The sequence below is a fragment of the Ambystoma mexicanum genome, chromosome 1p (assembly GCF_040938575.1).
Source record: "Ambystoma mexicanum isolate Mex_15411 chromosome 1p, UKY_AmexF1_1, whole genome shotgun sequence".
Taxonomy (NCBI): Eukaryota; Metazoa; Chordata; class Amphibia; order Caudata; family Ambystomatidae; genus Ambystoma; species Ambystoma mexicanum.
Window position 1 is genome coordinate 305,830,092 of NC_090921.1, and position 17,783 is coordinate 305,847,874.

At 49.1% G+C, this 17,783-nt stretch overlaps 1 protein-coding gene across 5 annotated transcripts in view; it reads right to left on the reverse strand.

The window, feature by feature from the left end:
* Nucleotides 1–6,326: 6,326 nt before the first annotated feature.
* The window catches only part of ARID3A (AT-rich interaction domain 3A), a 650,673-nt gene continuing 639,216 nt past the window's right edge, over nt 6,327–17,783 (reverse strand). For 4 of the 5 annotated variants that reach the window (XM_069647537.1, XM_069647554.1, XM_069647528.1 and 1 more), the window contains one exon: nt 6,328–6,606. In XM_069647537.1, the coding sequence (XP_069503638.1) occupies nt 6,446–6,606 (161 nt within the window). In that variant the 3' untranslated portion in view covers nt 6,328–6,445. Of the gene's footprint in view, nt 6,607–17,783 lie in introns of all 5 variants that reach the window. The other variant, XM_069647564.1, reaches the window with a different exon arrangement.

A 17,783-nucleotide genomic window follows, 5' to 3' on the forward strand; every position in this document is an offset into this window, starting at 1 on the left:
GAGAGTGGCAGAACTAGGCTAGGAGCCAACAACTGACCAGCCCTGGCAAGATCCATGCCACCCCTGCCAAGCACTACTCTACCACACTCCCCACCAGGCTTCTCTGCAGCAACAGCCTCCTCGTCTAGTCATCCAGTCACCATCCAGCCACAGGACTGCAAAGGTTAACTCCTTACTCGCAGTGGTCTTCTCTGAAGCTATGCTGGGTATCCCCAGCCGGCCCTTACACTCTCACCTAATGGCCTGAGTGATGCGTCAGGTCAGCTTCCTGCACTGAAATATTAATAAGGATCAATACAGACCAATGCTTGAGTGGTCTTCCTAGCGCCGTGGCCTTGCTGCAGCCCTCACCCCACAAACACTGTGCACCGAGGCAGCAAACAGCCCAGAACTATTTGGTGCATAGAGGGTGGCATCCACGCCGCTTCATGACTCTGTGCAGACGCCTCACTGCCCTTCATGGCAATATATAGGCTACACCACCCTCCTCACAGTCCTCTTTGCAAAGAGCCCATACCCACGGTAATCGCGGTAGTCACCCACTGACCCACGTGGGCAGCGACTAAATGGTATGACATTCCTTTATATTTCTGAGCAATCACCCATCGTTTCCTTAGTTTTTTTCGGGCCGATGATGGTGGGGGCTTACCTTTTGCTTTTTTTAAATGCCCCCTACGGGGATTCAGATCTGTGTCCTGCAAAGTAAAACCCTGCTATGATAGCTCGCGAACTCTTCCGTTTATATTCACTGTCTGCTTTGGAAATAAAGCCCTTCTCCAGGACAACAAAAAAACTGCACCTGCAGTAATCAGCGTATGTCTTATATGTTTAAACATAATAAACGTCAGATTGCCGCAGGCGCAGCTGTGTGTGGGTAATTGGGATCGCTATGGTGTTATGTCCCTTAAGAGGTGCGAAAGGTGGGGGAGGAGAGGGGTGCATAAAGCTTCGTGCTGTGGGGGAAAATGACCGAAAACACCGACGATCTTAGGAAGCCTTTTCTCTCACTGCGTTTCTTTTCATATTATTGGTACAGGTGTAAAACAGTGTTGCGGGTGGACTCGAGGTAGGGGTCTACTCTTTGGGGAAGAGTGTGCAGGCAGGGAGTGCGCGGAGGAGGAACAGGGGCGCATAGTTGCACTTGTACCTCACACGCTTCCAGGGCCGTCTTAATGCCGCTACCTTCTTCCTCTCACCAACTCTCCCAAGTGTCTCCACACTCTGCCCTCGTGCTACCCCAACCATTCCCCCCCCCCTCTCGCCCCCAGGGCAGCGTCGTGTCCCCACGCGGACCAGGTCTCTTTACAAACACCTCCTGCACACCTCCCGGGCACTGTGCAGGACCCTGGAAGTCTTCGTACCGCGTAGTGCTCAGAATGGGAGCGCAAACAAGGGGTTAACAATGGTGCTAGTCTAAAGCCTATTTATTCAGTGCATCACACTGTTATTTTAATTAGAAAGGCAGCTTGCACACCAGATAAACCCCTGGTAATTAAAGCATAAACGTATTGGGATTTCGAGAATAATGTCATCTTCTCATGAGGGAATTAATTACAAAGGACCATAGCCACAGCTGTCATGCGTTGACATGGGGCGAGGCGTGGAGTCTCAGCGGAATGGGCCATGGAGTCCCTCTTCTTGCCCCACCCCATAGCTTCTAGGCAGGTGGGGAGTGGGACAGGGAGCGGTGGAAGATGCCAAGCACGGCGTCTGGTGCGACCGAATTAGCCCAATCCCTGTGTATGCAAATCTGTTAATTCTAGCATGGGTGAAGGCGGCAGGTGAGGGCCCTCTAACGCCTCTCCGCATGAGCTGCATCCCAGGTGGGTGTGTCAGAGAAATGCCAGCTGGCAAACAGTAGGAGAAGAGGGTATTGTATACTAACCAGAGCTGTGGCAATGCTGGAGCGGTGTGGCAGACGAGGCTGGGTCAGTAGAAGTGTGCTGGCGACGTTCCCAGTCAGGACTGCGCTCAGGCAACTAATCGGATAGGTGGGGGAAAGACAGCACAGGACTGCAGGAGTACATCCCAGTACATGTGTGCTGGGGATATTGTAAGCAGGGTACACATCGGTTACCAGTAAGGGTCTGGGGAAAGGGCTGGGTTACACCATGGACTGCACCAATATCCAAAACAGATCAAGGGATACTGAGGGAAAGCATCACTGCAGGGGCAAGTGGTCAATGGTGGGGCCTTAGAGAAGGTGTTAACACTCATCACCAGTTCAGAAGCGACGCATTTACCTAATACGGGTGGGTACAGTGGCAAGGAGGAGTCCTGTTGGATGGGCAGCTACTACACTTCAGTTTGGAGCATGTGTGCGACAAACAAAGCCTCCATTAGTATAATCGGTAGGGACAGCATTCTTGGCACAATGCCGCCACCAGACCATTTCGTAAAAGTGCCACTAAAGGGGGTGTTTGGATCAAGGGTAGCAAAAAGAGGGAGGTTAATGCAGAGTGATAGTCCACTGCAGAAACAGTGCACTCTTCGTATACATTGGATCACAGGTAAGAGTGCAACACAGCAGGCTTTCCCTACTGCCTCAGTGCGGTGGAGCTCACAAGGCCCAGGATCTCTGCAAACAGAGTGTGAACTTTCTGTAATTTGTACTATGTATAGTTTCTACTATTTAACATGGGGAGAGGGTTCTCAAAAAAACAAGGGAATGCCTACGGCTAGTAGGTACTGCCTGCCAACTGCATAAAATGCACCCACTTAGCGTCCAGCGCCAAGTTCTCCATCGCAGGGACTGCTCTATTCAATCCTATCCTCAGTATCTCACCTTCACTGCATACCCTTCACCCCGGAAAGCGCACCAAAGATCACGTGTCCAACCATATCCTCTGATAACATGAAGGACAGATTCTCCTGAGGGTAAGATACCATCACATCTAACTATTGAACACCTCCGGTGTCACACTACAAGGCATCAGAATAAAAGCAGCCTCCACTTAGAGGTATTATCGCAATCTTGGAATCTCCTTGGCCACCTCGCATGAAGGCTGCTCCCTTCACCCTGGAAGTCACAGGGAAGGGTTAGAAGTACCATGACGAAGGTCAAGAAACTCTGAGAAGAAATACATGTGTAAGCCATGGGTAATGCAGAAGGCCACAAGACCTGGTCTTGAAAATATAAGGCCATGAATAGGCCTTCCGCTGAAATTGTGGGATCCCGGAAATCTAAAACAAAACAACCCGCACTACACAGGGCATTTTCTATTGAGTGCTGAGTAAAATGGAATTTAAGAGCAGAAAATAGAGATGTAACTAAGAGGTAAAAACAAGTGGTTCAGAACGACACTGGGCATGTGCCAAGAGGGGGGTGCATTTTGGGGGATTTCAGGGGTGGGGAAGGATTTGGTTTACTTGTTTTCCCGGTTTGCTTCATTGATTTTACTCAGGACTTGCCGGAAAAACAGTCAGATATTGAGGGTATAGGTGACTTATACTGGGGTTGGTTAAATCATTGTAAATTATAATGTTAAATGATACAGATAGGTGCGAAAAGTGAGTTGGCATGAGTTGGTGAGGATGCAGAGAGCGCCGGTAGATCTGGGAGAGGCAGATCTAAAGCCAGGAAGTGGGAAAGGGACCAGAATGTTGAGTGCGGAGAAAAAAACGCCAAAGAGTCAGAGTTAACCTGGAAGCCAAAGTTGAGGGGAACGTTGAAGAAAAACAAGAGGAAGGGGCAGCAGTGGGTTAATAATGTTCTTAGCAGGAGTGGGAGAATATAAGAATTTGATGAATTAGCGCTGCGTTTAGAGCAATAATAATTGTGTATGGAGTAACTCCTCACTCCCCCACAGGGACCACTTATCAAGCACAGTTTGTGCTGCCCCAATAACCTCTATGAATAGAACTACCTCATTCTCAAACACTGGCTTAAAGCGAGATTACAAATGTAACTACACCTGATAAAAAGACCTTGGATACTTGCGGGACATGGGATCGTCACTGGAAGAAACACTAGACAAACCCAAAGTCACGTAGATCGTAGGGCATGTGAATGCAAGAATTGCCCCACAGGGCAGACTTATCCAGTCAGAATTCATGCAGAGCAAGCTACACGGATGAAGTTGCCTGAGGAGGACAGCCATACCAGTCTGCGAGGGGTCACCAAAACATTGCTCAAGAGCAATTTTCTGCAGCACTGGAGGAAATGGACTTTAATTCAGCTAGTCGAGTAGCTCTACTGGGGCTCTTCCCAAACGCAGGAATGTCTTTTAAAAAAATCTTTTTTGTTTCTAAAACTGAAGTTCGAGTGAAGTGGAATATGGATTAGCGCAGGCAGAACGACTGAAGTGGACTTCATTGTTTTAGACCTTAAACCCAAAAGCTTCGAGCCACAAAAGAGCAAGAATTGGGCAAAAACATTATCTAATGCGTACCCAAAGATCATCATGCACCAGACACCCAACACCATAAGGCATGTCCATAGCCATTTTCTCCTGAATCGGCTAAAGTCCTTCTACTGCAACTCCATGTCAGACTACATACCATTGGCATTTAAGACCTATGGCCAGGACCCTATAGGCAATAATCTGCTACTCAGATTTGCCTTCTGAGCCCAGCTGAATGTTCCATCCCTTGGACTTTGAGTTAACTTCAACAATTCAGGTTTTGGTTTTCTAACAGATCGAACATTAAATTCAACAGCACAAGTGAGTATCTTGCCAGGAATTACACCGGACACAGGTTTTGTGAAATAAATGGGCCCAAACAGGCTGGACCCCCATAGATTTACAGAACCCTACAACAGCGGCCCATTAAAAAACTCTTCCCTTTCATGAGCAGCTGACTAATTGATGGCCAGGTGATTCAAAGACGACACACTCTGAGAAAGAGGGCAACCTCTATTCAGTGGGACTATTCAGTATGATTAACAGCTCCAATTTCATTATTTTCCGAACAAGCGTCAAAAACTAAGTTATACTAGATGAGACTCACAAGTGAGTTAAGTGGCAACCACCCAAAGGTCATCTATTGATCTCCAGCAAGCAAGGTCCAGAGCAACGACTGTCGCCTGAAACCCAAGGCTCTACACGGATGCAGAGGCCTGTGCAGGATTGTCTTACCTTCAAAACACACAGCAACCTGAATCTAATGGGCTAATATACACATGCTTATTGTACAACCACGGTACATTAGCCAAAGAGAAATAAATATTGGTGCAGGCGAGGGCCCTTCTCCAGCATTACAAGACCTCCCCGAGGGCTTCCAGTAACTGCTTCACTCCAACAGTCTATAAACTACAAGAGATTCTGCAGTATCCTTTACAGTCTACAGTTCTGTGACATCGCAGACAACATCCAGAGAGCTGTATCGTAACGTTCTCACCTTCATTTCTGGCAGGTATTTGCATTGCAAGCATCGGACCACCACTTTCTCCCAGGGACTAAGGCACAAGCAACACTCTCTCCCCCAACCATCCCACAGGACAGAGGGTGCAACATAAGAGGGAGTCCAACATTTCAATAATAATAGGGGACCCTGAAGTGGGGCACGTTGCTTATGGGGAAGGTGGGGTGATTTCCACACAGACCATAGCTAAAACAGGCGCTCGTTAGGTGCAGTAAAACAGGGTCTCCCCGGCTGGGGCCACGACTGGAGGAGGAGGATCAGATTCGATAAACTGCTCCAACTAAAGGTGTTGGAGTAAAAGAAAAAAGGGACTTTGCAATGTCACAGGCTTCCAACCTCTCTAACATAATTCCACATAAATCTGCATATTTAACATGCCCAAGCAAAAAAAATAAATTCCGGTCCATAAAAGAATCCCACAACTACCCCATTCACAGCAGCAATCCTGCCCCATTGATCCCTGGAGTTTCCATCTCTAAAAAAGCAAAACAAAAGCTAAGTGTCCCTGAAAAAAGCACAGATCATATATCTATATATTGTTATACAGATCTACACATATAAATTTAATTATAATTATTTTTGAGCTCTGACTTTCTTTTTGAGAATAATATAAGCTATTTACATAACATCTTGGAAAATTCCATATACTTAAGGATATTTATACAAAGATTTGAAAAGAAAATCCTTTAAAAATGTCTGCGTCTAACTTTAGGCGTCATGTAATGGTAGAATCCTGTTGTCAAGGGTCTGTTCATCTGCGTGTGTGGACAGGTATCCATAACAGTGCAAGTGTGTTAAAGTGAGGTAAATGGTTTTGATGTCAATGCAAGACAAAAGCCAACATTAATAACAAATAAAAACATTTCTCTTATAAAAAAAAAGCTCACTGGCTCAGAGGTCCTACATAGGCAATCCCCTGTACAGCTTCAGTTATCCTATTTATCTCTAGAACTTTACAAAAAAACCTGAGACAGTTAAATTCAAGTGAATTTTTCTTTCTTTTTTGGCGTCAGCTGTGCGAAGAATATTCACCCCCCCCCCCCGAACTTCCCCTTTCTTGACAAAAAAAGGGAGCTGCCCCTTAGGGCGATGGGTTGCTGGGCGTGGCGGTCTGTGCTACCGGTGGTCCGGGGGGAGGCTGTGCTCCGCTGCCCCCACTGATGACACGATTGCTGCTCCCTTTACTGTAACTGGAAGGGGGCGCAGAAGAGGAAGAGCTAGAAGTCTGTGCAAACAAAACACCTGTGGATAGAAAAAATGTAGGTGAGCGTAAGGACAGGGTGCAGGCATATAGCACCCAAAAAGACCAGGGAGCCGGCATACAACAGGCAAAAGCAAAGACACATGAGCATACTAGAAGTACAAGTGTGCAACACTAAAACAGAAGTACATTGTGTGCATGCTATGGATCAAAGCACAGGAAGTGTGCATATCACAACCCCAGGACAGAGTGTGCACAACAAAAGGACTAGGTGTGAGCATACTACAGTAACATACATTCTGTGTACATAATATGATATGAACAAGGTGCACCTACAACAAGGGGAAGGTGTGTGCACTACAGATACAGAATACGCAAACTGCAGACATCAAGATATAGGGTACCAAAATAATCGAGGGACCATAGAAAAAGTTCTAATCTGGGGTGATAGAGGGAAGGAGTAAGTTGCCTACCGGTAACTCCAGTTCTCTAACATTGGTATCTTTTATAGATTCACATGCTTTGAATATTCCTGGTTGTCAGGCTGGGATCCTCTGTTACGCATTTCCTACTTCATAGTTCCAATGAAAAAGCATTTTGTAGCCTATCCACCTTGTTTACGGTCCTACTGATCCCAGCCAATGGGACATTGAGTGCTCATCTCCACCCCTCGAGGCCACGTTCCGATTCCAACCTGGAAAAGTGCATAATAGAGCTTTTACTGGGGTTGGAAGAGGTTGCATGTGAATATATTTAAGATACCAATGCTGGAGAACTGGAGTTACTCACAGGTAAGCAACGTCTTCCTTCTCCAGCATTAGATCTTTCATAGATTCACATGCTTTGAATAGATTGAAAAGCAGTGTCTCCACATTCACCTGTGTGTAGTGTATGCAGTAGGTAGTAAAGGCTCACCTTATTGAAACAGGAGCTGCAGCACTGCTAGCCCCACAACAGCTTCTGTTCTTGCTTGTGCATGCAAACAATAAGGCTTGGCAAATGTGTGTCAACAGCCGAGGAGAAAAACGTTGTGCTGTTGACGTATCCACTACCTTAATAGAGTAGGCGTGTGCTCTATTGTGAAGGTCGGTTTGCCTTCGCATGGCACAAAGGTATTGCTGATGTAATGCATCTCTAAAACCCCTGCTTCGAATTCCCTTTCCCTTTGTGGCAGGTCCAAAGGTGATGAACAGTTGTGTAGATTGGCAAAAATCTTTCATCCTGTCTATGTAATATTTTAATGCCCGTTTCATGTCCAGGCAGTGTAGGGTGATTTCTTTTGGTGAAGAAGCATTTTGCTGAGTTCACATGGAGGTATGTCCACAAAATGCTGGTTTGTGTTCAAGACAACCTTGCCTTTGAAGAAGCACAAATACAGTTCTTTGGACGCTAGAGGCTAGATTTCAGAGACAGCTTAGCAGAAGTAATGTCAGTAGGAATGAGACATTACATGGAACGTATTGTATATGGACTTTTGGTTCAATGCCATTTTCCCCCTTTCTGAAGTCGCACATTAAAAAGACCCCATGAGCAACATTGATATTCAACTGTATTTCTTCTCAAATGCCCTCCCCAGCCTGTTAGGGATGCATCTGTAATGAGCATCTCCTGGTGGTGTGGTTGTCACGGCGTTGCCCTCTGGACAAGGTTTTCTCTATGGTTCCACCACTTTAGGTACCTTTGGAGAGCTGGTGCAATCACAGTATGCTGACCTCCTAGCAGCGCTGAGTTTGTGACCACCAGTCCGGGTCGGAAAAGGCCAGGGCACTTCCTTATCGTCTTCTAGTTCTTGTCACCTTTCTCCTCCTTTTAAACTGCCGTCCTGGAATAGCTGCTCATGCGGTTCACCTTGCTCAATATATGCTCTTGTGGTCTGCCTTTTATCCATGTGGGGAAGGGAAAGGGCTGTCAGGTGTGTGTAGTTCTTGTCAATTACCTGACTCTGCCTGACCCTTGTGTTTGAACATGTCGGGTAAACGGCTCTGGTGTTAGTCCACTGTCTTTCACGATGTAAGAAGGTGTTCGTGTTGAAAGGGGGAGGGGGTGGTGGTTGAGCTTCTAAATATGCTACGGGGTAGGATGGGGAAAGGTGTTATTAGAAAGGGGGTACCACGTCACACCCGTGGGTGGCCCACTTCCACTCCCCAAAGACCCCCCCCCATCCAGGTGATCCTCCCCCACTGGTCCACCCCCTAGGAACTGGATCCAATAGCGATGGCCGTTTCCTGGTCAACTGGATGACAGGTCTCCAGGGACTAGCGGGTGAGACAACTTCAGGTTTCTCACATTGCCCTCTGCTGACTGAAAGTCACTTTGCCCACACTTCACCAGCTACTTGCAACTCCTGCTTCAGGAAATCAAATGTTGACCCCTGGGATGAGGATATATTGTTTAAGACGCTGAGGAAGACTGGGTTAAATCTTATGTCTTAGTCGACCGATGCGACTTCAGTCAAAGAGGCCAAGTGACCCTACAAAGTGTTCCACAGATTGTATTAAGAGGAAATTTGTGAATCCTGCAAAATTAAATACTTCTGGTGAATTTGCAAAATCGGCAAAAATCCTTTTAACCTTTGGTTTGCTGGTTGTGCACGATTGAGATATGAATGAGCCAGAGTGAAGGGTTGAACACATTTACTTGTGATGTTTTTTGTTTGTATGCTAAATTTACCATACAGGGTGTCATTTTGTGTGATTTTCTTTTTGATATTTAGAATAATGTGTTTACGATAATCAAGTGTTGTGGTGTCCGTAAAGCCTGATTGTAGAATATTCTGGAACATCTCTCAAATTGCATTTGTGGCCTTCATTCCTGATGTAAAGGCAATCCTTTTGTTTGTTTAAATAAAAACGTTCTTAACATGGTCAGGATGCAGTGGCCATGCAGAAAAGGTTTGAAGGGCTATCCACATCGCCTCCATCTTGAATATTTTTATATGCAGCTTCTGCGGCGTCCACAGGTTGTGGATCTGCAAATAAACACAAGGTGGCACCCCACCCCGCAGGAGTGTGACCGATAGAGAGGTCTGGGCCGTGGAAGCAGGCTCCCACTGAAAGACTGGATACCTGGGATCACCAGACAAGCTCCTTCTGCATATTCATTGAGACTGGTATGAAGGTCCACTGGGGCTGGACATCATGCTTCCAGAGACGGACCAGTGGAAGTTGATTCCGCTGAATGCAGGGTAAGGCATGGGATACCACCAGAACACATGAGGCCCAAGAGTCTCTGGAACATCAGCACCGTAAGAAGAGTTCTTAAATCAGTCGCACAACTGGGAGATTGGACTTTATCTTGTTCTGTAATGTGAAGGCCTTTCCAAGCCTGTTATCACACATATAACTGATGAAAGAGTAGTGCCGGGAGGGTTTGAGACTGTACTTCCTCCAGTTGATTGACGAGCCGAAAGAGAATGCCAGCTCTAAGACCCTGTTCAAAGCCCTTGATGCCTGTACTGGGGAAGGGGCCCTCAAAAGTCAGTTATCCAGGGAAGGGTATACGTGCAAATTGTGAAGGCATCATGAAGTGATACACAGGAACAGATTCACTTTTCTAAATAAAACGTTTTATTTCTCTTAAATGTCAGGATGGAGTAAGGCCTAACTTGCCCCATACTAAGGTGGAACTTCCATACCTAAAGAAACTAAGGATTAGTCATCATTAAGTTCAACTCAAAAGTCTGTTTATGTCCAAAACTTATACTTGCCCTCACAACTAAAAGATATACAATGGCCCTCATTACAAGTTTGCCAGTCCGGGAACAATGGTGCCGGTAAGCTTAGGTCTGGCACCCGCCAGCAGACTTTCACAGAAGCGCCAGCACAGTTATTAACAGTGCTGGTGCTTCCGTGGTCCCCATGCCCATGGAGGGGATGGGGATCAACATTTTACCAGCGCCTGACTTACCAGACCATCGGGGCTGCAATTCCCCAGTTATTCTGGCAAGTCAGGTGCCGGTAAATAATTATGGGTCCGGCAGCTACCCGACGGTTTTTCCGGCACGGTTTCCGTAGGACTTGTAATGAGGGTGAATGTGTAGGAATGGCAGCAACAAAAGAAATAGTTCCAAATAAAGTTCTGAGCTTCTTCCAACTCTTGGCTGGCTTTACAGCTTCCCCTTCCCCAAGTTCAAAACAGTTGCAAAAGGCCTCGGAGTTTCCTTCCCAGGGAGTTAAACACAGTCCACAAAGTCTCGGGGTTCCCTTCCCCAAGAAGTCAGCTCTTCCAGCTTCAAAACTCCAATTAGTTAAAATCCCTTGGTTTTCAATGACAATTTCCAGTTCAACTTTGTAACTATTTAGGCGTTTAAATAGTCATATAGATTGCTCTTCTTCAATCACTTCAGCACTTCCAATACAAAACAACTTCTCTATCTTGGCTTTCCTTGGTTGTTTCCAAGTAGGGGTCACGCGGTCTAGGTGCATTTGTCAGACCACTCAGTCCACCCATTACAGGTCACACAATCGATAACCCTTACCACTTTGCTATGCTTATATGTTCTCTTTAGGCTTTCTCACCAATACACAGGTTTTCTCTCGCTAAACCCGTGTCATTCGTCAACATTCAATTCTGTTTTCTACTTGGCAGTCTCTTGACTTTATCCCAATGTGTATTTCACACAATGTGGTGTTCATCCGTTTCCACCACCTTACTTTCACATTGTCCAGTAATGCCCATCTGTTCATAAATGCTCATTAGTTGCTTTCACTTTGTTCTTTAGTGCTCATCACTTTGCTTTTCACTCGTGTGGTATTTCCATATACTTTTCTGATCTTTCCTTTGGTTCGCTATTCAATAATATAGGTTGCATTACTTTGCAGCTTGTTCGTTATTCAAAATATCCTCAATTCAGGCTCAATTCAGGCTCCAAACCCAACTATTACAAGTTTCAGTTCGTTCAGCATTTTCATACACCCCCTTTCAGCCCCTTCAGAGTACTGGTATGAGCGTTACCTTGCTTACACTCATCGGTGTGCGGCCACTCCTCTGTTCATCTTCGTTCTCCCGTTTGGCTTTTTCTCGCTCCACTTGTGCTTTTTGGGAGCTCTGGTGAGCAGCGCTCGCCACCTTCGAACCTTGCTGCAGTGGACAGCGGCAGTCTGGAGCCCTCCGTGTCCTACATCTCTGGCTGTGGACACACAGCACATGGGACTGCAGGTGTCTCGACCTTCTTGTGGCCAGCTCAGGCCCCGGTGTCTCTTCTGCAACACACAGCGTCCTTCTCGCAGGCACCTCTCCAGCCTGCTGCACGTATGCCAGCCATGTCAGTCTCTCCAGGCGGGTTTATATTCTCTCCTTTACCGTTACGTCCCGTCCCCGTTCCACCATACTGTATGGGCGTCCCTTCCAAGGGACGGGAGACGGGTCCTTTTTCACCAGAAAAAAACCTTCTTCCCCTTTAAATTTAGAGGTGTGCCGGGGTGCGGCTGTAACGCTCACCTGGTATCCACAGGGACGTCACTCAGCCTGTTCTGGCCTCTTACAACCTCAAACCCTTCCCTGGAGTCTACTCGACTGGAGACTGGGCCTTGTTTTCTTGGAAAGTGTGCTCTCCGTCCTGCTTTCAGCGCAGGGGCGCGTTAGATTGATGCGGGCTCGCTGCTGCCTAGTTAATTCCCTGGCAAGAGTCCGACAGGTAAGTATAATGAGTCTTTTGAACCGTTCTCCAACTTCGTTCCTTTCCTTCCTTAGATGATGGCTAGCGTCTGGGGATGGCGACGTGCTGCTGAGATGAGTAGCGCTGAAGGTGAGAGCGTGATGCAACCCCTTTGTATTTGTATTGAAATTAGTTATTTTTCTGTGTCTTTTAGGTGCCGCGACGTTTTCAGCGTGGATGCCGGTTATGAAGAAGAAATGCGGTGAAGAAGCGCGGTATGCAGCGCCTCTAGATGTTTCCACGCTATCCTGGAGGGTCTTTTCCCTCTTGCAGCTGGATGAGAAGTTCCAGAGACAGAGTTCCCCCAGAGTGGCTGGGATTCAGGTAAGCGTTTGAAGCTTGTACAGTCTTTAAAAATAAGCAAAGATTTGCTGAATTCTTACTAATGCCTTTTTTCTGTTCTTTTCCCTTTTCCTTAGGAAGCGGCGTGCCGGGATGAGAATGACACCGTTGAAGATGCCTGCAGAACAGAAGAAGCGATGAATGATGGGCAGAAGCGCCACAAGGTAAGGCTGTTCCTAATGGTGTTCTTGTTCTTGCAGGAGCTGAGCGCAGAAGAAAGATGCAGGCCTACTGGAGACTGATCCGAACACGGTGAGTGTCACGCTGCAGGTGCAGAAAACACAAAGCATGTTTCTCAGCTTGGGCGTGGCTTAAATAGTCTCTGGGTATCCCAGGTGTCTCTGGGCTGAACCACACCCAAAAGACTAGACTGCATATGCAGTTCTGGGAACCGAAATATGTGGGGGCATCCATCTTGTCCCCATCAAAGCACTACAAGTCCAATCCCCAATGTTATCCTATGGGAGTGAGTGAGTCTGGTGCCACAAGCGCCAAGTCTGACTCCAAGTGGGTCTTTGGAGGGATGGAGAGACCCTTGAGGGCCATGTAGGTGATCGTTGCCTGGCTCCAGCCTGACATCTTGGATGGCTGGGGACATGAGGGGCAGGAATCATGACAGCGGCCCAGGATGCATGCGCTGCCCTGACTCTGCGCACCGGCACCACACCTCAGTCCCCTTTTCCGCATTGAAAAGAACGGGCCGAATTCACCAGCGCTCCAGAGTTTGGCTTCGGCCATGTAATTCCACGCACGGATACTCCTTCTCTTTGTCTTTTTTGTCTCATCCATCATTCAGGTACTCAGTCCACAGGCGTCACGCTCCTCCCCAGCGCATGTCGACTTCTACAGGGTTCAGCAGGTGTCCATCCGGCAACTGGCTCTTCCCAACTTCAGACTCCCCCCCCCCACACCCTCTGCCTACGTTGCATTGGCACAGACCACGGTTGGCAATCATGTTCGGCGTGTGACTCACTATCCTCGAAGGACTAGCCAGGTGGAGGGAGCCCTTCCAGAGGTCGCCTCCAGAGGATCTCAAGAACTTCGTGAAGCATCGAACCAGGCCCAAGGTAGGGCTGATATTCTCCATTGCACCCCGCAAGGGAGACTCCTTCCCAGGGACTCTTTCGCGCGGGAGGGACCAGTCTGGTCCTTCTACTGGCACGTGCACCAAGGCTGCTTCAGCTACCGGCTTTCTGGTTGAGGGATCCTCAGATCTTCCCGGTGCAGTGTTGAGGGACCGGAAGGCTCTACACCCGAGGGGCTCTGCTCTTTTACCGGCACTATGGCCGAGGGTCTATGCCCCAATACCGGCAATGCGTCCGAGGGAGCGCCTAAACGCAGCTCTACCGACCCCCGGTCGAGGGTGTTACACCTACCGGGCCTAGGCACGAGGAGCAGGGTAGGCCTTGTAATCCACACGCAAGTGTCTTGGACGAGGCCGAGCCCAGCGGGCTAAGCACCACATCGCAGGCACATGGCAGGCAGGTCGACAAAATTGCTGCCGTGCCAGAAAGAGGCACCCGTCCAATGTCATTCCAGGAATTTGGCGAATAACGAGTATCAAGGTGGGACTGGCCTCAACCAGGTACGTGGCCTACAGTCTACCCCTCATTTGCAAAGGGCAGCTTTCCTTTGCGTCCAAATGGACACAGTACGCAGCGGCTCCAGCAGCTCACCACTACCTCTTTGGCCAGTGAGAAAGTGCTCTTCGAGAGGTTCCTCGGCCTCATGAAGTCACCTCAGATGGGGGTTCTCATCAAAGACACCATCAGGGAAGTCCTCCCGGCAATGCTAGTGGCACCACAGATGCTTCTGCCGACGTCCCAGGCCCCGGCGCAGCCACCTCCTCCTGCCCCCCCAGCCAACTCCACAGGGGGCTCCATCGCAGTCTCCTCAGCCTCCGGCTGTGTACCCCAGCCTCCCGCGCCAACTACTCCTCCTCCTCCTCATCCTCCTCATCCTGCACAGGATCCTCCAGATCCGCAAGATACGGATGAGGAGGAGGATCCGGACACACCATCCTCAGCCAGGGCCTTCCACAAACGTCTGGCTGGTCTGGCGGAGTACCTGGGCCTCCCCCAACCCAAGGTCGAGCAAACGGCAGAAAGGGTTCTGGCTTAAGTCCTCACGCAACGCCTCTCTGCCAAATCGGGGATTCCTATGCAGACCGATGAAGTCTCCCTGGCCAAGAAGGGCTGGCTCAAACCCCACTCGGCCCAGCCAGCCAATCAATGCCTGGATGCTAAGTACAGGGAGGTGGAGGAGAATACACTCTTGATTTCGGCCCATCCTCAGCCACACTCTTCGGTGATCGCTGTGGCATCACTATACTCTCAGCTCCAGTCGTCCTAGGCCTCTTCCTCTGCCTCTGCGGCGCTGCTAGGCAAGGAGGATAAGATCTTAGAGGCATATGGCAAGAAACTCTATTCCAACGCCTCTTTACATCTACATCAAGCCAACGCTGATGCCATGCTGGCTGCCACCAATCAGTGACTATGGCGGGAAATTGCATACTTCCTCCCGGAACTCCCCACCCAGAGCCAATCACGCTTTAAGGCGGGGATAGCTAAGGCCAAACTAGTGGCGCATGACCTCATAGAATCTACAGTGGCTCATATCGATACCTCAGGCCGTGCCATCTGTATTTCCACGGACATGAGAAGAACAGCCTGGCTCCGGTCAACAAAATTCAACCCGGATGTCCAGGAGCGCATTCTTCCACTCCTCAACGGACAGGAAGCTGGCCAAAGCGCCAGGGGACCACTCTGGTGGTGATAGTGCGCGGTATAAATATCCTTTAACATTAACATTAACAAAAGGAAAAACCGCTCACAAACGGCAAAGTCTTTATCCATCCTTACAAATACCATGCCCAAATCGTACAGCCAATCTCAGCAGCGCTTGGAGAGGGGTCGTACATATGGAGGGTTCCGCGGTTTCCAGAAACGCAGCTCCAAGCAGCTAGACCGCTCGCCGTCTCAGAGCCGGCGCAAACAACAAAAAGGGGGGTGGGGGGGAGTAAGGGCTTTTTCCAGTCCCCCTCAGCGTCAGCCTCTGAGGGAAAGAAAGCATGACACGCCCCTTCGGGTCCACGTGTCTCAGGTGGGGGGCAGGCTTGCTCTCCATGCACAGTGCTGGCGCCAGAACTTCGCAGACCCTTGGATCCTATCCATAGTATCCACGGGGTACCGCCTTCCTATCTCAGCCTCTCCTCCTTCCTCTACTCCACTCCACTCCCACAGGTTGGGACAGCAACTCTTTTGGCGGAGATCCGGTCGCTCGTAGAGCGCAGGGTCTCACTATCTACCCATACCTCGATGACTGGCTCGTCAGGGCTACAGCTCCAGAGGCGGTTCACCACTCTTCACATGCCCTTATGACCACACTGCATGATCTGAGCTTCTCGCTCAATCTCAAGAAGTCACAGCTGCAGCCCACGCAGACTGACATTCCTGGGCCTCATCTGGCACACGTACTTTGAGAAGGTCTTCCTGTCGGAGGACAAAATCTCGTCCATCAAGAGGGCCACCGCCCACTTCCTCAGCAGAGAGGTGACCTCGGCATGGTGGTACCATCATCTCCTGGGTCTACTCAAAGCGGTCCCATTTGTCGTACCGCACACGAGACTAAGGATGAGGAGGATTCAGCTGCACTTTGCAGCCTCATGGAACCAGGAGCCGGTCCCTCAATCCGAGATGATCAATGTCCCTCCATCTCTCCACCCGGACCTAACATGGTGGTCAAGGGACTGCAACCTACGGACAGGCAAGCCCTTTCCGCAGGACACCATCACCACAGACTCCTCGCTCGAGGGCTGGGGAGCCACCCTGGACGGCCCACGGGACCTGGACGCGACAGGAGCAGGAATACCACATCAACTGGTTGGAGCTGAACGCCATCTGGCTAGCGCTCAGAGCATTCCTACCACTTCTCAAGGGCAAGATTGTCCTCATCCAGACTGACAACTCGAACAGCATGTACTACGTCAACAAGCAGGGAGGCACCAGATCCCCTCCTCTGCAGACTGGCGATCAAGCATGTGGGAGTGGGCTCTGGAAAACAACATTTACCTCACGGCAGTCCACCTCTGGGGGAATCAACCTGGAATCAGGCAGGCTGGGAGCGGACAATTACGAGTGGCAGCTAAACAACCTAGTTATTCAGGAGATCTTCAACAGGTGGGGTCACCCCCACGTGGATCTCTTTGCCATCTGGCACAACAAGAAGTGCCCCCAGTTCGCATCCTGGCAAGGTCAGGGCCCCGGCTCTCTGGGAGACACATTTCACATCCAGTGGACCGGCATGAAAGCCTATGCCTTTCCGCCCACTCCGCTGATCCACAGGGTAATTTGGGAAATCAAGGAGTCTCGCAGACGCCTTAGTAGTATTCTGATAGCTCCATAATGGCCGGCCAGGCCGTGGTGGTCAGAGCTACTCAGCCTCTCTGAGGTGCCCCCGATTCACCTTCCGACGGGCCCAGCACATCTTCTGGCACAGCAGGGGGCAGGGTCATCCACCCTGCCCTAGGGAAACTAGCCCTCACAGCGTGGTACCTTAGCCTCTCACAGGCCAATCTGGAAATCATACAGGGTGCCAAAAGCAAAGCCACCAGAGCCCAGTACAAAAGCAAATGGACCAGATTCTGCAACTGGGCAGACTCCAAGGGTGTCCAGTCAAAGTTTAGAATGCATTCTTTCGAAATGCAATAGTTTCGAAACAAAAGGATCGAAAAATAATTTGAATGCCTTTTTTTAAATGTTTTTTTGTGTGTTTCATATAGGAAAAATTACTGTTTTTTCCCCCAAAAAAAGAGGGGTTTTGAGGAGGGAGCCCCCCAAAAAATTCAAAAAAAATAAACCTCCATTCTAATTATTTTTTAGATCCTTTTGTTTTCGAAACTATGCATTTTGAAACAATGTAACAAACAAAATGACTCCAAGGGTATCGACCCCGTGGTTTGCACTTTGGACGATGTGCTGTCCTTTTAGGCACACCTCGCTCATTCAGGCTTTCAGGTGGACACCTGCCGCACATACCTTGCAGCCATTGGGGCTTACAGGAACTCGGAGGAGGGCATTTTCTCCTCCTCCAACCCTATCGTCAAGAAACATCTGACGGGTCTCGCTAGGCACTACCCACCCATCAACAGACCGCACCCTGTGTGGGACCTTAACATAGTCGTGGGCGCTCTAGCGCACAAACCATTCGAGGCAATGGCGT